Source organism: Folsomia candida, unplaced genomic scaffold (assembly GCF_002217175.1).
Source record: "Folsomia candida strain VU population unplaced genomic scaffold, ASM221717v1 Fcan01_Sc005, whole genome shotgun sequence".
Taxonomy (NCBI): Eukaryota; Metazoa; Arthropoda; class Collembola; order Entomobryomorpha; family Isotomidae; genus Folsomia; species Folsomia candida.
The window spans coordinates 8,470,677-8,494,985 of NW_019091197.1; the positions used below are offsets into that span (position 1 = coordinate 8,470,677).

Genomic DNA, 24,309 nt, shown 5'->3' on the forward strand with positions numbered 1-24,309 from the left:
CAATGATACAAACACCTGCAGCCGACAATGGTAAAACTGCACAATGGGGCGTGGAAACAATTAGGGCTCCCGAATATAGGTCGAATTATAATTAGGAATGTCGAAATTTTGTCATTATTTTAGTTCCAAATCAGAATTTTCATTGAACGGTCCTTGTTCCCTTATTATGCCCTAACCATGCCTACACGTGAAGACATTTGTATGCTTTAAGGATTTTGCCCAAACAAATTTTAATTTATTATTTTGGCGTCCCCTTGATCGCGTATCTACCATTGAACTTATTAACATTACAAAAATCACGACTTTTCAGGTAACCGTACAAAATTATCCCGAGATAACTTCGGGTGATTCTCAAAAATATTTTGAACTTGGCAAAATTTCGACATTCCCAATTATAATTCGACCTATATCTAAGTCTTTAGGCTAAAATAAAATCGGCGTGGGGGCGCCGATAACTCTCCCCGGCGGCGGCGGCGCGTAAATTAGTAAGGCGTTCGGCGGCGTGCGATCGGCAGCGTCGACCTCGGTCAGGGAAAGTCCATAAATTATGTCAAGCAAGAAGGGGGAGGCGGGGTCTATGGCTCCAATGATATCGTGCCTAAGTGACACATCTTAAAGGGGGGTCTAGAAAATCCCGATTTTTGCATAATTTATGCACCTTCCCTCACAGCTCTCGGCACCATTTTTAATCATTTAATTCCAATGGAGGACAATGGTCGTTTCCTTGGACATTGTTTATTTGAGGAGGAAGACAAAAGTCGTCCTGGATTACCGATTGGGATTAAGCATTGGTAATCCATAATCCCGAACAAACATGCAATGTTTCTCCAATATTCGATATATTTCCTTCACTTGTGGATTTAAAATATTGAGTTGTTTAAGCTGAAATTATCGCCCTCGAAAATACAACCTGAATGTAGTCACGGAATCATTTAATCCCGGATTAACATTATTCCTTACTGAATAATCCCAGAAAAAAATCTAATAATCGCGTGTTATACGAAGGTAAGGGCTGCTACGGTTCACGCTTTCAAATATGACTAAAAACGGTTTTTGAACATTACAAATTTTGGGGTGAACTGAGATTTTTTGTGGATTTCGTCTTTCTGAACTTTATTGATACTAACTTAAATAGTCTATGCCGCCTAAACCTCTAAAAGTATTTAAAATGTGGACGGTTTTTGAAAATGTAAAAAAGTGTTTTCGACGTTTTTACGACGTAATATCTGTAAAACGAGCAGGTTCCCGACGGACTAATTAACTTGCCCTCATAGTACCCTCTCATGACTACTAAAAACCGTGAATAACTCGGCAGGGTAGCTGCACATAAACGAGCCACACCCCCTCAACCCACGCTTTTGTATATAAATTGGTATATCTCGGCCAGAAATTTTTTTAAAGGAACAAAACTTTGTATTTGGAGTTGGAATGAGTCCCTGATCACAAAAATATAAAAAATTTCGGGCCACACCCCCTGGGGGTTAACCCCCCCCCCCCAAAAGGGGGTGTGGTCGCCAAAAATTTATGGATGCATTTCTAGGACCCCTTAGTAGAATATTCAAATAATTTTTGGGGCCCGCCACTCCCCCTGCAGGGGGAGTGGCGGGCCCCAAAAGTCCAAGGGCCCTGGGACTTTTGGGACCTGTTGTGGTATTATAATACACTGTGCCATGGTCCCTTCCGTGGTCTCATAAAACACTGAATTTAATTATTTAGTATTTTATACCAATGGGTATTTAGTACTTTAAGTACTAAATATGTACTTTAAGTGCATATACATATTATGTATATGCACTTAAAGTATTTACAAATTAATTATTTGAATATTTCAAACACTGAAATTCTTTTAAAATTAATCATTTAAATACTAAACGAATATTTTTTAAAATGTACAACAAATCTCGATAATTTGGAAGGGTTCAGTAGCACAAATTTAAGTCCTTGCCTGGAATTTGACGGCATGTAGGAGTTTGACAAAAGGTTATTTTTACTGCACGGAATTGGCGGAAAGCCTACAGAATCACCAATTGATAATATTTTGAATAACATATTTTAGCGATATTTTTCTCGGGTGAAGGAAACCGTATTTATGTATTTAAATGTGCAAACAAATGCAACGTGCTAAAATCTAGAATACACAAAAGAAAGAATACATGCAGGGCGAATGCCTTAATAAGTCTTAATAATATTTTTTCATACTCTCTTGAAATATATATTTATTAACCCAAAAATTTTAAATCAATACTTCGTTAAATTGACGCATCACATTAACATCCATCTTTCAAACTTCCTGCAATTAAATTTGGAATGATAAGAGGTTTCCCAGTCATCCCCCACGTTTGTCCAGGTCCAGGGTTCTTTAGCTTGAAACAGGTCATATTACCACCGTAATCCTGTTCCGAATAAAATGACCAGGCAGCATTCCCGCTGAAAATTAGCGATCCAACTTTCACCGGTGGGACTATTGATGACCTCTCTCCACGCAAAGTTTGAGGCGTGCCATGAAAATTTGAATCCTCGTAAAGCTGAATAACATGCTCGCTCTGGTACGGATATCACCATTTCGTATACGGCTTGTGGCTTACGTTTTATCTTAAAAATCACCCATCATTTATACCACAAAAATAATTTGGGGTGAAATTTGAGGACCAAATGGTTCAACATATTTGAATTTACCAATAGAGGAACTAGATAAGACTATGGTGAAAATTTTAAAAGAAGAAACCAATTCTTGCTGAAATGTGAATTGGCCGATTTGCCAAAACTCGTTATGGAAAAACTTCAAAACCGTGCCAATTATCCAATTTTCAACCGATTTTCGATTTTCTAAATGTTTCGGAAACCTCTGACCGTGGGGCAAATTACACGTTCCCAAATTTTGAAAATTTTGACCCCACCCACTAATTCAGGTCACAAGGTCATAAAAACGAGGTAAATATTTATGTACTCCCTGGCGACCCCAAAAAATATTTTGATTACACAACTGCCACTTATTGTCTTGGTTACCCGTTGGCCGTCTAGGTCATTGCAAAAACTTTCAAGACCACACCCCCAGTGGGTGTGGCTTTCTGCGCTTTCGACCAGTTTTTGATAAAGTGGGTCTTGTGACATACCATTTTTGTCAGAAAAGTCAGGGCACTCTATTCGATATATAAAAGTTTAAAAAACCACTCCCCTAGTGGGTGTGGCTTTCGGAGCTTTTGGATAGTTTTAGAGAAAGTGGGTCGTGTGACATATCATTTTTCTCAGCTTGGCGAGGAGATTACGACTGAATAAGAAAAATTTTGCGACCACACCCCTCAGTGGGCGTGGTCTAGGCGCATTTCCAATTTAATCGAAACCATGTCATGTGATATGTCATTTTGCTGAGCTCGACGGGGAGATCCAGATTAATGTATTAGAAAATTTAAACCACACCCCCAGTGGGTGTGACCCTCTGCTTCTTTTCGATTTCATCCAAAACATGGGTTGTAACACATCATTTTTCTCAGTTCTACGAAGGGATCATCATTGAATAATTATAATTTGAAACCACACCCCCAGTGGGCGTGGTCATTTTTGACTTTTCGAACTAAATTAAACCATGTCATGTGATATATAATTTTTCTAATATCGATGGGAGGATCTGAACCGAATTATTGAAATTTAGGAACCTCATCCCCAGTAGGTGTGGTTAATAGCGAATTTTCGAATTTTCCTAAGAGCTGGGTTGTGATAGATCATTTTTCTTAGAAATTAGTAATTACTAACAAGTAATTAGAAACTAGAGACCACACCTCCAGTGGGTGTAGTTGATTTGAGGACCAATTTGAGGACCTCCCCCCTAAGGGTGGTCTTTAAATTTGAAATTGGTTGGTTTAGCGGATCTAAACTCAGTTTAGATCCGCTCATCCAGCTGAGAAAAGTGTTATATTACATGACATGGTCTTGATTAAATCGAAAATTTGCTATCAACTACACCCACTGGGGGTGTGGTTTTTAATTTCCAATTACTTATTCTGGAGCACCTCGTCCAGCTAATAAAAATGATCTATCACAACCCATCTGTTGTAAGATAGAAAATTCGATATTAATCACACATGATATGGTTTAATTTAGTTCGAAAAGTCAAAAATGACCACGCCCACTGAGGGTGTGGTTTCAAATTATAATTATTCAATGATGATCCCTTCGTAGAACTGAGAAAAATGATGTGTTACAACCCATGTTTTGGATAAAATCGAAAAGACGCAGAGGGTCACACCCACTGGGGGTGTGGTTTAAATTTTCTAATACATTAATCTGGATCTCCCCGTCGAGCTCAGCTAAATGACATATCACATGACATGGTTTCGATTAAATTGGAAATGCGCCGAGACCACGCCCACTGAGGGGTGTGGTCGCAAAATTTTTCTTACTCAGTCGTAATCTCCTCGCCAAGCTGAGAAAAATGATATGTCACACGACCCACTTTCTCTAAAAATAGCCAAAAGCGCCGAAAACCACACCCACTGGGGGAGTGGTTTTTTAAACTTTTATATCTCGAATAGAGTGCCCTGACTTTTCTGACAAAAATGATATGTCACAAGACCCACTTTATCAAAAACTGGTCGAAAGCGCAGAAAGCCACACCCACTGGGGGTGTGGTCTTGAAAGTTTTTGCAATGACCTAGACGGCCAACGGGTAACCTAGACAATAAGTGGCAGTTGTGTAATCAAAATATTTTTTGGCGTCGCCTGGGAGTACATAAATATTTACCTCGTTTTTATGACCTTGTGACCTGAATTAGAGTGGGTGGGGTCAAAATTTTAAAAATTTGGGAATATATAATTTGCCCCACGGTCAGAGGTTTCCGAAACATTTAGAAAATCGAAAATCGGTTGAAAATTGGATAATTGGCAGGGTTTTGAAGTTTTTCCATAACGAGTTTTGGCTAATCGGCCAATTCACCTCTCAGCAAAGCTAGGATAGTAAAGGTTTCTTCTTTTAAAATTTCAACCATAGATTCCACACTGCTGTAACAGTTAAATGATTGTCCAAAACCTTTAAAAATACTTTTTGAATCGTTACGGTGCAAATTAGTGTGCCGAGGGATAGAAATAAGCAAAGCCGCAATGTACCCCAATAATCCCATTGCGCCCCAATTATAGTGACGGGTTTACCCGCCAGTTTTAAACTGCTCGTCATTAATTGATTAGGCAATGCAATTTTGAAACCCTCTGATCTCGCTGAAAAAAAGATATGTCACTCGCCATGTCTTCCTTAAGTTGGAACAAGCGACTAGACCACACCCACTGTGGGTGTGGTTTCTAAATTTCAATGTTTCCGTCGAAATCATCTTGTCTCGCTGAGAAAAATGATGTCACTCGCCATGTCTTCCTTAAGTTGGAACAAGCGACTAGACCACACCCACTGTGGGTGTGGTTTCTAAATTTCAAGATTTCCGTCGAAATCTCATTTTCTAGCTGAGAAAAATGATATGTCACATGCAAGGGCTTCGTTACAATTGAAAATACACGCTGATGACCACACGGTCATCAGCGAAAATTTCCTATGTGAGACTCAGAAGTAGGAAGTCAGAGGTGAATTTCGAATTTCGAATTTCGCCAAAACAAATTTCGTTTTGATAATTTCAAAGAACGGTGGAAAACCATTGTAGACAAAAAAATTAGGAAACTTTTGGTGAAAACCGCATTCAAAAATATTGACCCCTCTTCGCGCTAGAGGTCGCAGACCGAGTGATATTTTCGACTTTGAGCTCCTCCCACTCCGCGAGGGGGGCAAATTGAGACGGGAGACTGCCACCGTGGGCTTCAGAAAAATCAGGTCTACGAACCCTGAGAATCTCATCCAATTCAAAATTTTTTCTGTCTTAAGTAATTCCGGTTGAAATTATTGTTACTCCATTACGATTTATCTGGGAAATATTGGTAACTTGCGTTATGCGAATCTAACAACTTTAGTTTTGTAATTATAGTTGAGTTGTATTTGTTCGATCGGATGAGGCCGTGAAAAACATGGATGCATGAATTCCAGGAAGGTTTGACATTCTTGCCAAAATTCTGGGAAGCAATAAATTTTTGTTGGGAAATGAAGTAAATTATATCTGCAATTTGCAATTTTAAGCTTAATATTATACATGGCTTAATTTGTAATGCTCTTAATGCTTTTTACAGTTAAGGGGAGAACAAATTACCACAATTTATATCTATTGACAGTTAGGTATGATAGGGTTAATCAATTTTCGGTTATTGAGGCGACTAATCAAAAATATTTCCACAGATCTGTATAAATAGTGACCCAATTAGGGGCCACTGTAGATTTGTTATTATTTTCAGAAATTTATGTATACAATATCCTTCGTCTAACCAGGTATACTATTAACAAGGGTGGAGAGTCCAGGGTACCCACTATGTTTTTTAGAATCTACCAGCACCCAAGATGAAGGATCCATTCATATTTCCGTGTAAAACTCATATCTGGCGCCGTGGCCTGGCGCCAAACTTCAAAATCAGCGTTTTCGACCAATTTCAAACCTCAGTAACCTTTACAATTTCCGCGGGATTTTCAAACATTTTGGCTTAAAATGATCACAAAGGTTAAAATTTCAAGAAATAAATAAAATATTTAAAAAATGTATTTTTTGAGAAATTTTTAAGATTGTGTCTTTGATTGACCATGCCGAAAAAAATCCAAAATTTTCCAAAAAATTAAAACAATCAATTTTTTGAAAAATTTCATAACATTCGAAAGTTCGACTCTTTGTCATGATCTTAGCCAAAAATTTTGAAAATCCGTCCAGGATTTCAAAAGTTATGGCGGTTTTAAAATTAAAAACATTCAAATTTGGCGAATGTGGCGCCACGCCATGGCGCCAAATATGAGTTTTACACGGAAATATGAATGGATCCTTCATCTTGGGTGCTGGTAGATTCTAAAAAACATAGTGGGTACCCTGGACTCTCCACCCATGTTAATAGTATACCTGGTAAGTATGTGACCAATTCCCAGCTAAATTATTTTCAAATATCGCGTGATACGATGCACTCACTATAATTAGATAGTCCACTCAAGCTTATTGTCAGGTCCCCTGGGAAAGAGTCCAGGTACGTGAGGCATGTCATCGCGTATGTAGAATGCACGAAACCTAAAAAGTAAAATAATAATCTAACCACCAAATACATAATAAAAATACTTGAACAGTATTGCTTATACAGCATAGCTGTGCAAAAATTTTCCATTCATTCACCCATCATTCAGTCGGATCTGGATATCTTCATTTTTCATTCACCTTAATTCAACTTCCCTCACATCACATTCATTCATCCATCGTCTACCTTCACCCCATGTATTTAACATTAGGTAAAAATGAGGTAGGCCTTCATTCATTCATCATCTGGTGTGATTGAAGACTCCTTCACACTCCTTCGTCAATACTGCCTTCACTCTGCTTCATTGATTCTTCCTTCATTCCCCTTCATTCGACCTTTATTTCGACATTTTGCATGAAGGTGCACAGGTATGTCATAAAGGTTTAACACTTAGGGTATGAGAGTTAATTAATTAAGCGTTCACGAGTATGTGGCATATCATTGTATAGAATGCACGAAACCTAGTAATAATTTAACCAGCACATACTTAATAAAAATACTCCAACCATATTGCTTATCCAGGTTAAGTACTTAGGATATGAGAGTTAATTAATAAAGCCACCATTCCTAAGCCAACGTGGTGCTCTCCACTCCTACTTATTTTTTCTCTCCTTGACCGTTCGAAATCTCAAGATGTTCTCGCAAAAAATATTTATTTTAATGTTAGCAACGGTCGCAAAGTCAGAAAAAAATGATGTACCAATTTCCAAAGCCCATATATCTCTATTTTTGAAAAATCTGACCAACTGCGATTTACAAATTGTACACGACGGGATAGATTTAGCTGATCACCAAATTCCCGTCAAATTGACTCATGTCTCTCTCAATCTTAAATTAAATGAGTCCACTTACCCTGCTCTGAATACACTTATGTCACGTACCGTTCTACCACAACTCATCTTTCTGCTATCCAAATATCTAATTAATTCAAACTCTGATCATAAATTTCCAAAATCAAGTCCAAATTTGGAACAATGGATTGATATCGCAGTTAGCAAACATAAATATCATTTGTACAGAAAGGAAAACATCGACGCTTCAGGGAGAACGTTTGAAAAGAAGTTTTTTCATTACGGCAATGACGCGTTTGTGATATTAATCAGCACGAGGGGAAAACGAGAGTTGAAGTCTTTCGTAGTAGAGAAGCCAGAACTGCACAATACTTATATTCTTGCTCAATCATACCTTGCCGATGACAACTATACTAATGGACTTTGTGCTGTCCCTCAAACCAGCCGGAACTCTTCTCGCTGCTCCCAAATTACCCACTGGAATGACCGCATTGCTACGATCGCCTCTTGGCCATCTGTATGGTGTGTCAAAATACCGGCTTCACTTTATGACCTAGTCAAAAATACTGCCCAACTTAATATGGATAACGTGAATCTGTTTGATCGTAAAGAAAATTATACGATTGCTGACTGGGCTCGTGCAGCTCTATCAAAAGTACATGATCTGACCACTTTGCATCAAAATTGCTTTAGTGAGACCATTCCCCTGCTAGAATTCAATTACAAGCTTGGTAGTGAAAATTATCAGAACCTAGAACATGGAATGCCAGTTATCACGAGATGTACAGGTTTCCAATTCTTTACCTGCTATAGGGAGCAATATATCAGTTTCAAAATTTGTATTGCCCCATTCCAACCAAACCTTTGGTTAGGATTGATCACCACCTTGGTAGCTGTGGTTGCCTCGGCCTCAATCTACAAACCTTTTGGTGGTTATGCAAAAGTATCATTTTCAGCCTGGCTTTTCATATTGGCAACAATATTCGAAGAGACGGGTCATATGCCTAGTAAAATTCAGCGAGCAACATATCTCCGCCTAATCCTATGCTCATGGTGCGTAATGTCCATCTTCTTAACTAATTGCTACAACGGTTTAATGATTTCTGAACTTAACGCACCACTTCCATCTTTTGAACCAAAGACGTTTCAAGAACTGGTATGTCACAAGTTAACGCTAGAGTCGACTGACCGCTTCTTTTATGCGTCGGACTTACCGCATGTCAGCGATTCTAAGACGGCCAACGACCGAAAACTTATCAATGATCTGACAGGATGGTATGGTACGGCTTTAATTAGTCCCTTTGTTATAAAAACTGGGAAGAATCCGTACAGACGGGACGATTGTTTTTCGCTGCTATCGATGCGTTCGAAAGAGAGGACAATGTCTGGTAATCCAGAATTCCTCGACTATGTTTTAACTCGGTTTGAGGACATGTTATCTGGGTGGTCCGAAAGCTCTTTTGTTAGCAAGTACTACAACCTCCTTTTAAGCTTGTACCTACCAATACATTCTCATCATCCGAAGAATATGACCTATTCTAAGTTCAACACTAACCTGGCAGAGCTGAAGAAAAAAATCGAGACTGAGATGATTAAATGTGAAAAAACCGTATACATCGCGCACTCCGACGTCGTCGATGCAGCGTACGTTTTCCTTTCCAAGAACTACCCCTGGAGAAAGTTTTATAAGGGGGTGGGGCATATTTTGGACGCGTCGTCGTACGGGGTGGCCTTTAGAAACGCAGTGTCTCAAAGATTCCAATGCATTTTAAATCTTTCATAGAGAGTGTTCATCGCAGGATGGAGCAGGAGTTGATCAGGCGGATTAATGCACGCCGTGATCCGGTAGGAGCCAGAGATTTAGGAAAAGATAGGAAACTTGAGATAGATTCGCTGGCATTAGAGGGCACATTTTCAACGTTTTTTATAATATGGGGTATTGCCGCTACCGATTGTTGCGTTCGAAGTCCATCATAGTGTAAAGGCTTGCGTGAATTTAATAATATCCACGGCATGTTTTAAGTTTTTATTGATTCGTAATAGATGTAGAAAGTGCAAAAGCCATAAGTGCTGTTTACACGAGAGTTTCTTGCGTAGAATGAAAATTCCACGACAAGTGGCACGGAATGAAAGTAGCGTAAAATGAGGTAATTTCACGAGTCAGTTTACAGGTAAAATTTCGACAATGTCGCCAATTGTGGGTTTATCAAAGTGCATGATTCTGATTTTGAAGACGATAATACATAATTCACAATTCTGTCACTTTTCCTAGTTTTCTCTAATATTTATAAGTTACTTTTTATACACATTTAATATGACATATAAATAAGCAGTCAACTCTGTCAAATAGGGCAGCAGTAATCCCTTATTATGATATCATGAGGACAAGGAGCTCAAATTTATCTGTATCGAAACTATCGTAATAAATGCACTTAATTGAGTTTACCAACATCAAATAAATAACTAATAGGTTGCGTACATTTGTCCATCCGTCAGGAATCAAACCCAAATATCTATCTTTGATTATCAATGCACACCGTCTGCTTATGCTTACTTTATATATCAAAAGTTTTTAAAAGTGATCCACTAATTTCTTAAACAAACAGATTTAATATTTTAATAAATCTGAAATATGTAGGTTATCAATGAATTTGATACAATTGGAAATAAAATAACGTGGCAATTTAAATTTAAACATTTATTATCAAATATTTAATTCAAATTTACACCTGGAAAATATTTATACACTCAAGGTAATTGAATGTACCAAATTTTATCATGAATAATCGTATTGCTTATCGGCTTATCGCGAGTCGACCCTCCAAAAAAATAGATCCTCTTATTTCCTTCGACCCAAACGGGACTTGTATCTGCAAAATACGTCGCATTTTCCCTACTCACGGGAAAATTCTCTACCAAGTGTATTTCGCTTTGCATCGAGGCAGAGTCGAATTTAAGAATAGAATCCGGCCTCGGACCAGTCGTCCAATTGCCGTAGCCTCCAACTATCCACGCGTTCCTTCCGTCCCATATGGCGTGTGCGGCTCCTCGTTGCGGGCATACTGCCCTTGAAGGCCGCCATGATGGTAAATGTTTCCCTGGGTGTCGATCGAGACCGTTCCGTCGGCCCGGTTCAGCGGGATTTCCGCCACTAGGTTCAGCTCGTCTGAGGAAATGGAATATTTTGAGATGTCATAACCGCCATAAGGTGTCCCGCCTATGATGTAGATGGCGTCGTCGCCATCGTATATTGCCGCCGTGCCGTATCTCCCAGACGCAAAGCGGTCCTGACATTGGGTAGCGATTAGTTGAGGGGATGCGTATGGGAGTAGGATCAAGACAAGAAGTGGTAGATTAGAAAAATACAGGTTTCTGTATTTGGTTATAAGTTTATGGGAGGTTAATTGAAGAGAATTATTTGATGAGGAGTGTGTCACGCTGTGGTGTAGAGTGGCGTGAATTTAAGGACTTATATTCATGTCGGCTGCGATAGAAGTTGGCTGTGAAAGTAATCTTATCTGGGAAAAGGTATGTGGACAGGACGAGTTGGATGTTTGACTAATGAGGATTTCCAGGTGTTTGATAAGTAGACAATCAAATGGAAATTGGTGACATGATAAGTTGATTGGGACACTTTTAATTTAAAGTTACATAATAGGTATATTTATAAAATTAGAGTGATAAATGTCCAATTAAACACGAAATGTCAATTTACTTTTATCCGGACTGCGATTAAATTGTTCGACATATTTTTGCACTATATATTTATTAATTTTTATTTTTGTATACTGCAATTATTCTCGTCACCCTCTCTGCGAGTGACAGCCAGACCTTGGCATTTATGAAACTTATGACACTTATGACTTGTGTGCTAAAGGTAAGGACTTTCTTATCCTTGTAGCAATATAAAGCACCAGAATTGAGAATTTAGATTTTAAAAAAGAGCGTATTACTTCTAAAACTGGCAAATATTAGATAACTAGGCGATAACACCATCTTATAAACTGTCATCAGACAACTTTATGCCCCACATTTGTATTTGTAAAGATCTTGTAATTTAGAAAATCCATTCCGTAACCTTCCACAGTGAACATTGGTGGTATGGGCATTTTTACCATTTTGGGGATTAATTACTACTACCCCGCTTTTTTCCCTAGTTTCCACTTCCCAAATTTTTACCCCAATTACCGATTCCCATTTCCCACTTCCCAAATTTCTTTTCCGCTTACCAATGTCTATATTACTCCGAGCTATACATTGTATACAAATATTTTTGCATTCTACTTGCATTCTTGGGCAGCCATTTCTACCCAGCTTCACATCGAATTAAACAAAACAATTTTCAAATCGGTGGTGGGCACCCGCTAGGGTTCCCCATCGTGCAAATTATTCGACTTCACGTTAGTTGCAACAAAGTCACGAGAAACTTTCAAGTCAAGTTTGGCAGCTATGTGTACTATGGGAGTGTGACGTGCGATATGGCTTTAGATAAGTATGACACAGTTATTGATCATATTGGAAGATTTGCTTTACAAGAGTTTAATAATAATCATTAGCAACTTGCACGTAACAGGTTTTAATGTAGACCAGTAATTATCAATAAGTTGATATTGGTGTATTTTTAGTTGAAGTCAAACTGACACACCACGTCGCGCTGAGTGCTGATACAAAAATCAGTGTAGACTACGTCATCGGATAATTTGACGAACAAGCAAAGCCAATTCCTTGGGTGGTTCATCAAGTTGAAGGAAGCTATTTCGCTCCCGTCCTCCCATTCGAACGACTCCCGACAGCTAACCTGGTCCCCGGTGACGAGCCCTTTCACAGATCCCCCTACCCACGGGTCTGCAAGATAGGTTGGAGTATTAAAGATTAATGCATAGCAAAGGATTTTGAACGTGTAATTTTTAACAAATTAATTCAAATTTACCAGAATCTCCTCGTGAAGGCTCCACAACGTTCCATAACGTATCCCGTAAAAATCTATACTCCTCCTCGGACTTGAAAGTTGCGAACTTGAGGCCCGCCCTCCCGCAGGTGGCATTCCCATCCATCCAGTTGACTTTTGTGGCCTGATTGTATGTACAACTGCATGTCATCTCTCATTATCTAATCAATATGTACAAGTATAGCTCACGTTTAGGCCGGTTATGAAAAATAGTTTGGTTCCAATTTGCCCCACTAGATCCATCCCTGACTGTTGCGCGGTCAGAATCACTTTATGTGAAATGTCTAAGATTAAAAATAATATTAGTGGAATTAAAATTAGCAAGTTGGATAATATTTAACTATTTGAATGGGTACCCATTTCGGCTGAGATGGTAATGCTTAAAAAAGCGAGGACCGTAATGATGATCGAGTAATTGGCAGCCATCGTATAAAATAATGGTAAGCGGGGATCTATTAGGACAACGAAGATTGTGAGCTGACCACTTAATGAAGTGATATGGATCACACGTTTGCATTTTATAGCAACCCCTTCCCCTCGTGATGGAGAGATTGATCTGTCCCATTGAGTTATCTAGTTGTTGTGCGAGGATGATTGATTTTTATCCATTCTTTTCAATCGACTAGGGATGACGTCGGTCTGATATTATGTTCAACATGCTCTACGGGCGTCAGTATCAGTTGCGTCAAAGTCTGAATTTTTTGATTGCTGACGTTTGTTAATTATGTAGATCCAAAACGTGAATCTAAGTCACTCTGCGGTGACAAAATTTGCACACAAATGCCAGTTTACTGATAATTTCTGCATTAGGATCTTCACAACTTGTACGTATCCCAGTTGGTTACTGGGTTAGGTTATTATAAAGGTATGTAGATCATTGTGACGTCCGCGCAGTTTTGGAAATAGATTTTATTTATTAAATAATTTTATTCGATAAGAGATTTGAATGGAATGGATGGATAATTGAAACAAATGAAGACGCGGAACTAGACATCCCAAAAATATTTCTCTTATTGCAAAAACAATGCATCGGAAATCCGGTTCGTAATAGAACAATTCCGCTTCCTGTTGTTTTGTCAGATCCTAACGCCACGTTTATAGTATGAAATTAAGTTTCAATTTAGTTATCCTCAATATAACGTATTTCTATGTATCCTGCTGGAGGATAGCGAATAATAAAAATAACACTATTATTAATAAAAATTTTGTAAATATTGATAAACTTCTTTATGTAATTCAGCAATAATTGATCATATGCCAGACACATCTATAACTTGTACATAAATCGTGCAAAGAGTACAATTTTTGAACAAGTATACATTTTAGTTTAACCAGTAATAATTCAAATACTTAATTATGCATAATTTACTACATCACTGCAAAATCAGACATACAATATGCACCATCATTTTCAAAGGCATGATAAATATGTGAATGATACATAATAAAATGATAAATATTTTTTTATTACTGTGCAGAATGATAATTTATTATAAGTCGCCTTCAAATCCTCCTCACTGTGCACATTTTCGGTTCTACAAAGAGTTATCAATTTCAAAATGACTTAATAAACCAAACACAAATTTAGATCAATTATACCGAAACTGATATTATTTTCTATCATTCTGGGATCAAATTTTGAGTCTACTTTTACCGTCGAGCAAGGCATTTTCTCCTGCATAGTTCACAGTAAAAATATCTGCCTAAATTATGTAGTAAGTCGTTCATTCGTCGTTTCATATTTAATTTTACACTGGTGGTATTCACGTCACTATAGTAACTGGGATAATATAAATTTTCGAAATTTTAGCCTGGTTTTTTGAAAATATAGGACGTGTAAACCCCCAGAAATTAATTTACTATTTATTTTTCTTTGCCTAATTCGAGTCCCACGTCGACATCAATGTGATCACGTTACGATGGACGTTAATCCGATTTAATTTTAGCAATACACAATATTAAGATTATGTTTAATGACTTTGAAATTAGAGGGTACACTGATTTTTTATTAACCGAAATATTTGACAAATTATGCATGATAAAAAGAGATTTATTACTAAAACCTAAGAGCAATTTAGTCACCTCACATTTAAAAAGTAATAATCCCGAGATACTTGATGAATATATGTATGTAGATTGTGAAACTAATATCAATAACGACCAGACTACTTTTATTGCCTTTCCTTACTATAAAATGCTCGCTGAGCGGAGTAGTTTTCCAGGAGTGTAATTTGGTGTCTAATTGCATATTGGTTTAGTTATCTTTTGAAAAATTTTCACCCAGCGGTGCCATATGGGGTGACCCCGATTGATTTTTAAGTATTGCCCTAGAAGCTTGAAATTTATATAATCGGACAAATTCCTTGGTTCGGTCTAAGCAAAGCTGTACTTGGAGGTTTTTAAAATCATATGACCCCCACCGGTCAACCACTAGACAGATTTGGCTCATCTTCGAAAACTTGACCCGTACTTTCATATCATAAACATATGGTGAAAATGTCAACCCGATCGGATAAGTTTAAAGAGTTATAATTAGACAGAGGGACGGGCAGACAGACATGACGGTTACATAAGCCCTGACATGAGCTAAAAAGTATTGTGATATATGAGACGCATTTACGATAATCAATGATAACAAGGTGCATATTATATATATATATTGTAACGCCCCCTGTCCTTATCTGGGGTTGCGTGTCCCGATTCACACCCACTTTCGTGGATGTCCCTTAAGTTTGTGACTTTTATGCAATAAACTTTGTAGAACTTGTTCACTTTTAAGGAAAATTATAAATATTTTTATTTACATCAATACCGACTGAATAAATATTGATTTTCCAAATAGCTTATATTATTAAATATGTGGGAGAGCTTATGCTAATATTTAAATTTCCTAAATTTATTTAACTGGGAACTTATTCTATTTAGTAAGAAAACTCATACCTAGAGATAACCTTGATGGTTGCTAACTAAACCTTCCTCTTCTGTCTCTCAAACCAGACTCTCTCTAACCTTGATGGTTGACTTGTGTTTTAACATCCTCATGTGGCTATTCATCCTATACTGTAGCATTGGATTTACCACCCTATGCTGTAGCACTGGATTTACCACCCTATGCTGTAGCACTGGATTTACCACCCTATGCTGTAGCACTGGATTTACCACCCTATGCTGTAGCACTGGATTTACCACCCTATGCTGTAGCACTGGATTTACCACCCTATGCTGTGACATTGGATTTACCACCCTAATTAATTGTTAATTATTCCTAACCCTATAAATTCTTATTATTAAAACTAATTGATTTATATGCCTAGATAACCTCTAAATATATATCAATTAATTTCATAATTGAATATGATTCTATCTTAGATATATTTGATCACATAACCTAACCTTTGTAATTCTGATGTTGCATTGACATCAGGGTTACAAAGGTTGCAATATATATTTGACAACGACAGGATGGTTGATATTAGGTAAGCCTTATAAATATTTAATTATGCAATTAGTTACGTTCAGTTTGTATGTAATAGGTTTGTGGTTTTTAATAATCACATATTGACGGAATGTTAATCCCGCACTATGTGATAAGATATCCCGCACTTATCACATCCTTGGATATTACTTACCTCCGACATAAAACATTCTGAGTATAATTGAGCAGATTTGTACGTGAATATCGTCCTGCATATACGACCAACTCCCTTCAGTGCCTGCTTAAGAAGGTTAATTAGTGATCTTGTCTGATATATTTTTCTAATGTCGCCATGATCATGACGACATTTAAGGTAAACGTTCAAACTCAAAATTTAAGTACATACCCTCCGTGGTGCCACTAATTTGAATACAACTGGACGCACACATTTGTGCCACAAAGGTTTGGCTATGGCTGGAGGGGCACACTCAGATTCTTTGTCATGGTACTGAGCACGAATGAGAATCTAATTCTACCCCCCCCCCCGCCATAGTCATAGGTTTGCGCGTGCCAATTTGACGATTGACGATTTTCGTATATCACTCTGTAAAATATTCTACCACCGGCCAGTGACCCCATCGGAACGGTGATAGGGTAGGCCAGCGTAGGGTCGTTTATTACCAGACAAACGTGTTTAAAACCGTTTTTTTCTACTGGACTATATGCTTTTAATCATCCCAAATCGTTCTGGACGTCCAAAAAGAAACGCTGTTCGCAATGAATAATGTCGCATAACTAATTGGTATTTGAATTTCAGATTTTAAGAGTTAGTCATCCCATCATTATTTTCTTGCTTATAATTATCTACTACTAAATACTTGTCACCCTTACGACACGGGCTTGGGTTTGCTAGTTGTGATAAAAAGTAATGGCACCCTTGTCAACAACTACTTCGTCGCACTTCAGTCCAAACTAGTCCACATTCAACATGTTTCGTAAACTCGCTTGGAAATCTTTCTCGGGTGGTAATTTTTCCCCAAAAGCATTCCGTGGAGGATTCAACGGGGACGATAACCTTCTCGTCATTCGAGCCAATGTGGACGGAGGTTTAATCCCTGGAAAGTTTCACGTGTCGCGTCGTGTCGTGTCGTGGGTAAAAAAAATTAAAAAAGACCAAGTAATCTATTTAAATTAACCTGGCATGAATTTACAGCTTCAAAATACACCCAACATTTTTAGAAGACGTGCACCACTCCATTTATCGACTGGTTTGACACATTTGATCTCATTTTATCACGGGTTACCTTGCTGGTTGGGATTTGCACACGTCCGTTTGCCTAAATTTAAACCACCGTGTGCAAAACAAACAATACCAAATGCAGAGAAGTGCTGTCATACTTATATTAATTAACAGTCGCATAGCTCATGGTTGGAATGCAGAATCGATATCGTTGTCGATATTTGTATTTTACTTACTGTAGCATTGATCTCCTCTTATCAATTGTTGACAAACTTGACTGATGGGCTTTGCACACGTTCACTTTAACCACGGTGCACATCTTTCTATTCTTAACCAGCATTGACATTGACATTGATTGACCACGAACCAAGTCACGTAAACTGTTTGCGCAATCAGTATCACGTATTGTGGACATGAATAAAGAACTCGGTATAAAAGTCACCACTCAAACCGTGCAAAAATTACTTGGTTTCTGCGACTTGAACACAATGTACCAAATTTTATCCTTTATTCTAGCCTTCGCCGTCGGGGTGGTAGTTCCTCACGGTGGAATGATCGACCCGCCGGGGAGGAACTACATGTACCACGCAGGCTTCGAAGGAACCCCACCAAACTGGAATTGGCAGGCTGTCTGGTGTAACGACGTTCCTCAAGCAATCGACGTCCCGGAATCTACTTGTGGTATTTAAATATGTGAACATCTTAAATTTGGGTGTAGCTTAAGCTTTTGCTTGACACTTGTACCCGGCTAGCACTCCCTAATTTAAATATTAGGCAGTTTGTGTAAATACGTTTTTAGGATTTCCGTCACGCTCCGTGTCACTTGAGACTGGTCAAAATTTTCATAGTGTATATGGAATATTTGAAGACTAAGCCCCCCACAATTTACAAATTTGTTCCTGAAATTTTGACACTCTCAAGATATAAGGAGCGTCACGGAAATCCTAAACACGTAGCTGAACAAACTCCTTATTGCTTAGGCATGTGTGGCGACGTTCCTAGCGATCCTGCCCCCAGAGAGAATGAGAATGGAGGCTATTATGGGAAAGCAACCGTAGGCAAGAACTATACCGCTGGCTCTGTAAGAGTGACCTACTGTGATGGAATGATTAAGAAAAATTCATATTTTTTTCTGTGATAGATTATCGATGTTCGAACCGAATTCGGCGCTGCTCACTACGGATACATGGAGTTTCACTTGTGCCAAACGAGCATCGAGTCGCCAGGTTGTTTCCAGAAACTTGCAATTGTTGGAGGAAGTGAAGACATCATTCCTGAAGAAAGAATGTGCGTCCCATACCCAAACAGCGAAACTAGAATACTCACCGCCAGACTTCAACTTCCAGCTGGGGTGCGATGTAACCGATGCACGTTAAGATGGACGTATCGAACAGCTTACCCGGGATGGGGATGTATGGTCAATCAGGGACAAAACCACCCTGGACAGGACACTGTCCAAAAGTGGTTTTGGACACCAATCCTGAAGTGTCCAAAAGTGAAAAGTGGGGTAAACCGATACAATTCATATTACCCCATCGGACACTTACGGACACTTTTGGGAAAACCCTGTCGTCAATGAAAAAATACCATGTTCGAGCCGAATTTGAAGTACTAAATATTATTTGTGCATTAACAGGTTGGCATGAGTGTGCCGTTAATCCCAACCCAGCGCAAGTGTTCAGGAATTGTGCTGACATTAGCATGCAGTGAAAATAGTGGTTAATTGGTTAAACTCTTAATGGTTACAAGGCGAGATGAAATAATATGTAAATGTATATATATGAAGTAAAATTAGTATGTTATTTACGTCAATGTGAAATATGGTTGTGCCAAATCTTACAAACCGCAATTGTTAAAACAAAATTTTCAAAATTAAATCAAATCAAAATCAAATATATGTATTTATTAAGGGGTGAATCCCCTTTATCAGATAGTCTTCTTTGTCTGCCTGTCCATACGTTTCGAAAAGCTGGGCCTTGACACTTGATACATATTTATATTATAATTTCGAAAAGCCCGTCCCGTGAAATTTTCCGTGACATTCCTGCATTTTGATTGGCTGTTGGCATTCTAGCTAAACCAATCAGAGAACGAATTCGATTTTTGATTATGCTTCTGGTTCTCATTCTGATTATTATGCGGATGATGAATAGACGGTGCCATAGCCACCGCACAAAATTTATTCAGCAACCTTAAAAAAATTCCTTTAGCAAGGTAAAAAAAATCCCTAGCAACGTAAAAAAAAATCCCTAGCAACGTCAAAAAAATTCCCTAGCAACCTTAAAAAAATTCCTTAGTAAAGTCAAAAAAATTCCCTAGCAACCTTAAAAAAATTCCTTAGCAAAGCTAAAAAAATTCCCTAGCAACGTTAAAAAAATTCCTTAGCAACGTAAACAAAATTCCTTAGCAACGTAAAAAAATCCCTAGCAACGTCAAAACAATTCCCTAGCAATCTTAAAATAATTCTTTACCAACGTCAAAAAAAATTCCCTAGCGACGTTTAAAAAATTCCTTAGCAACGCCAAAAAAACTCCCTAGCAACCTTAAAAAATTCCTTAGCAACGTCAAAAAAAATTCCCTAGCAACGTTTAAAAATTTCCTTAGCAACTTCAAAAAAAATCCCTAGCAACCTTTAAAAAATTCCTTAGCAACGTCAAAAAAATCCCTAGCAACCTTAATTTATACGATTTTTATTTTATGTATTGATCAGAGTATAAGTTATATTCGCAGAGTATGTATATTGTTACAATTCGTATTATAACAAAAAAGCCTGAAGGACCAGCGTTGTACACAAAATATCCCTAAATGAAAATCGCAGAAATCGCAGAATTAAACGCAGAAAAATCGTGACAAAAAGAAACGCAGCAAAAAAAAGAAGACAAAATTCCAGAAAAAACACCGTTACAAATAGTACACCTCCTCCAACTCTTTTCTTGGAGGAAGTGTACCCAAAATCGACGCCGTTTCCCTCGTTGCGCGGCGAGGGAAACTCGCTGGCGGAGAAAATTGACCGAATTGAGCTGTCCAGTCGTGGAGGCAATCCTTTGCCCGATTTGTTCAATGAGGGCGAGCCCTTCCTGCCCCCAAACTCCAGTCGTTTCCATGGCAACCGGGACAAAAATGTACCGGTCCATCAGAAATTTCTTCTTCTTCTTGGCGTCCTCCGCCTTGCTGGCAGCAGCACCCTGATGGCGCAGTGTCGGGAAGGTGACTTGGGGCGAAGGTGTCGGCGCACGTAAAATCCCACACGAGGGACCTCCCCCTCGCCCAAGGCACAAGCGTCATCCCATCCGGACGCTTGCCGTCCGTGGTGGAGCACCCTGCTGGCTCCTTAATGCAGGGTATCTCCGCTGATGGGAGGACTCTTGCAATAACGTCGTTGGCGGCCTCGTGGCGGGACCAACGACCTGCACTCCGGCGGCAAGAGAGGCCGTGTAAGCCGCGGGAGGAAACTTGAGCTCCGCACGGGCATTTGTGCGGCTGGCAAATGTCGCAGCCGAGGCGGAGAGCGACGGAGACCCGAAAGGCCTCGTTGGAAAGGAGGGTACCGAGTTGCGGAGATGGGAGGGTGTTGAGCCACACCCCCGCGTACTTATTGCGCAGGGATCGCAGTCGGGCAATATCCTCCGGGATAACTGCCAAAACGGAAAGTTGGGACAAAGTCTTGTCCAAAATGGGACGCTCCCACGCGGCTTGGACTCCTCTGACGGTTTCAGGTGGGAGGTCCGCCATGCCGAGATCCGTCCAACGCTATACCCCCTCTGCCATGGCGATGTCGTTGCCATGGAGATGGCCGGGATGGAGGCGTTCTACGTGGGGCAGGACGCTGTGGGCGGACGCAAGAAAGCACGGTATCGCCACATCCACACCGTGCCTGACCCCGAGGCCGCCTTCCTTCACGGGTAGGGAGGACTGCATCCATGCAGCCTCCGAAAGAGTACAGTTGAGGATCCCCTTGAGCGCGTCCTTAAGGGTAGCGTCGTAGTGGACCAGGGCATCCATCTTTCTCCACGATGGGGCGCAGTGGAGAAAGTAGATGAGTCGAGGGATGGAAATGGACGCGCGGAGTAGGAAAAAGGCCGAGTGGGCCGAGAGACGGAGGAGTCGTTGGGAGAAAGTTGCAAGTTGTTGGGTTTTGGTTGCCAGGACAACCTTCAGCGCTTCATTTGTGAGCGGTGAGCCTAGCAACATCGCAGAATCGGGGGACATTAGCTGGATTCCGGGGGCAACTTGCTGGAATTTGAGGAGGATGTCGATAGCTTCCTCCCGCTCCGCCCCCAGGATCCCCACTTCACATTTCTCAGTGTTGAGGTGGAGGCCAACTTCGCCGCTCATCCTAGCAACCGTTGCTAGAGCCTCTAAAACCTTGTCCGGTGAGTCCCCCATGGCCCCATCGTCGAGGTACCACAAATTAAGCTCCGTTTCCACCGCCTCGACGATGGGGTGGACCACGAGGGAGAAGAGGGCGGGGCCAAAAGGGTCCCCTTGTTGGCAGCCGAGTAGAGAGGGGATGGGGATCATCCCGTAGAAAAGCGACGAGGGACTGGCGTAGCTCTGCGACACGAAAGGGAAAATTGACGGGAATAGGTCGCGGACCAAGTTTAGAAGCGTGTCCCGCCTAATTTCATTGAAAGCGTTCCTGAAGTCGATCTTCAGGAACGCTTTTGGAGAGGTATGGGGGTGGTTGTAATAGACGCGGGCTGCGTGAGCCCCGATCTCCGCACCTCCTTTGATGCCCACTCCGAGTTGGTGGGGAGAAAATGTTGAATTAATTGTGGGGTAATTCTCCCCACAACGATCTTCGCGGCCAGTCGCCGCCAAGTATTTCCCACGGCGATGGGTCGAATCCCTCCCGACTTCTTCTTCAACGCGGTGAGGGACGCTCCGAAGAAGAAGGGGCAAAAAGTTGACGGGACTCCACCGCTGAGGAGCTTATTGAGAAAGGCGCGCATCGCCTCTGCGAGGTGATCGCCCTCCTCCCCCTGGGCACACCCCAAAAGGTCATTCAGGATCTGGGGTCTCATCCCGTCTAGACCCCCCGCCGAACCCGGCGGAAACGAAGAGATAGCCTTGAGCAATTCTTCGTCCAGCACTGGGGCAATGACGTGATCCTCAAGTGCTGGTGGGAAATTAGTTGGTTGGGGGTGGGCCGGGTGCTTGGCGAGCAGCGCGGCGAGGGTTTCGTCGTCGGACGGCGCGATGGTGTCGTCGGAGCAGGCGAGGCGTATCGCTCCTTTGATGTCGCCATCGGCAAGTTTCGCCTCCACTTTCTTTGCCGTCATGTCGAGTGGAGGTTTGTTGGAAGGTGGGCGCGGTGGGAGGGCACGAGGGATTGAGAAGCCGGCTTCCCACCCTGCTGTGTTATTTTTAACCCAAGTGGTCAGGTTCTTGACGCGGTCCGACTTCTGGGGGACGGGGAGTGTTGCATAGGGGAAAAGGAGCAGCTTTCCCCAGCTTTCTTCGTCGTTGGACTCCGTTGTTTGTTGCAGAATTTTGGTGAGGCACTGCGCCACCGGCCTTCTCGCACCTCGCGGGACTCTTCGCAGGGTGGGTGTGGTGGTCTTGAGTCGCGCGAGGATTTCACCCCAATCGTGTTGTTGTTGTTGATGGGGCAAAGTTGGAGGTGCATCCGCCCACTGGATGCCCTCATAGCAGTAGTGGGACTCTCCTCTGGCTCCAACGCGACGGGTCGTGGAGTCGGGGAACAATTGTTTAATATATTTGCCGAGGGTGGCCTCGGTGACTCCACCCTCCCCGCTCTGAGAGACATAAATTGAGTAGCGGGTGAAAACGTCCGTCTTTTTCAGCCGAACTTGAGGTTGGGTGTTGGGGTCGACACCCACGAAGGACGTGCGGACCCATTCCCGGGCGGCCGCGTAGGTGTCATTTTTGGTAACACCGGGAGAAGTGGGCGCGACAGACGATCGGCATGGCCGGGGGACACTGAGCGACGAGTCTGAAGTGGAAGGGGATCGACGTCGGCGATCGGGGCTGGTGTCGCCACTTCACTCGAAGGAGGCTCGTCTCCGCCTATTCCAATGACAGAGCGAGCGAAATCAGGAATCGATTTTCGCGGTCGACCGCGTGGACGTGGCGCAGGTGAGGAGTCGTCCCGCGGCGGCTGCGAAGAAGGAGGTTTTGTTTTGTCGTGGACATGGCTGTGAGGGGCCTTGAGCGCGAAGAGGGACCAAGTAGTCCCACCCAAGGAAACAAAGACAATGAGTAGGATCCCGAAAATTCCAATCCGATCGCATAAAAAGTGAAAAGATTTGAAATATTTATTAATATCTCGCCTGATTTAGGCATTGAAAATGCCTGAGAGAGGCCAGCCCCGTCAGAAAATGGTCGCTCAGACTCCGCGCCACTTCTGGGGGCGCAGGGACCTCCCCCCGACACGATTTGAATCGTGGGTGGTCCTTCCTGAGTCGGCCAAAGTCGAAAAACCACCAAAAATGGAAGAAAAAGATCCTTAGCAACCGGTTGCTAAGGGGGTCGGGGCGATGTGATCCACCTTGGGAAGAACGGGCACACAAAAAATTCGCCAAAATATCCCGGGTGTGGTTCCCGACGGCGACTGACACTTCACTACCCACTAGGGGTCTAAAGGGACTAGCTTGGTGAAAATTTAAGAAGGGGGTGACCCTGGTCGTCAGATTTTTAAAAACTTAAAAATATTGAAAATGGAGGAGAAGCAGCTGACGTGTGCTCTCCTCGAGCGCCCTCTCTCTTTGCAACCTTAAAAAATGCCATGGCAACGTAAAAAAAATCCCTAACAACCTCAAAA

At 41.0% G+C, this 24,309-nt stretch overlaps 2 protein-coding genes across 3 annotated transcripts; one reads left to right on the forward strand and one right to left on the reverse strand.

The window, feature by feature from the left end:
- Window positions 1-12,453: 12,453 nt before the first annotated feature.
- On the reverse strand, window positions 12,454-13,362 carry LOC110850215. Its single transcript, XM_022097683.1, has 4 exons — window positions 13,227-13,362; window positions 13,060-13,154; window positions 12,853-12,994; window positions 12,454-12,767 (listed from the first exon to the last, which is right to left on the reverse strand). Exons 1-4 carry the CDS (start codon window positions 13,294-13,296, stop codon window positions 12,544-12,546), a joined length of 531 nt encoding a protein of 176 aa, XP_021953375.1. The 5' UTR covers window positions 13,297-13,362; the 3' UTR covers window positions 12,454-12,543.
- A 4,453-nt stretch (window positions 13,363-17,815) lies between these two features.
- LOC110850496 lies at window positions 17,816-19,395 on the forward strand. 2 transcript variants are annotated; one of them, XM_035852071.1, is made up of 4 exons: window positions 17,817-18,206; window positions 18,506-18,606; window positions 18,667-18,937; window positions 19,162-19,395. In XM_035852071.1, exons 1-4 carry the CDS (start codon window positions 17,939-17,941, stop codon window positions 19,233-19,235), a joined length of 714 nt encoding a protein of 237 aa, XP_035707964.1. In that variant the 5' UTR covers window positions 17,817-17,938; the 3' UTR covers window positions 19,236-19,395. The 2 variants fall into 2 exon arrangements, with proteins under 2 accessions (XP_035707963.1, XP_035707964.1); XM_035852070.1 differs by having other exon boundaries at window positions 17,816-18,206; window positions 18,667-19,395.
- Window positions 19,396-24,309: the final 4,914 nt, after the last annotated feature.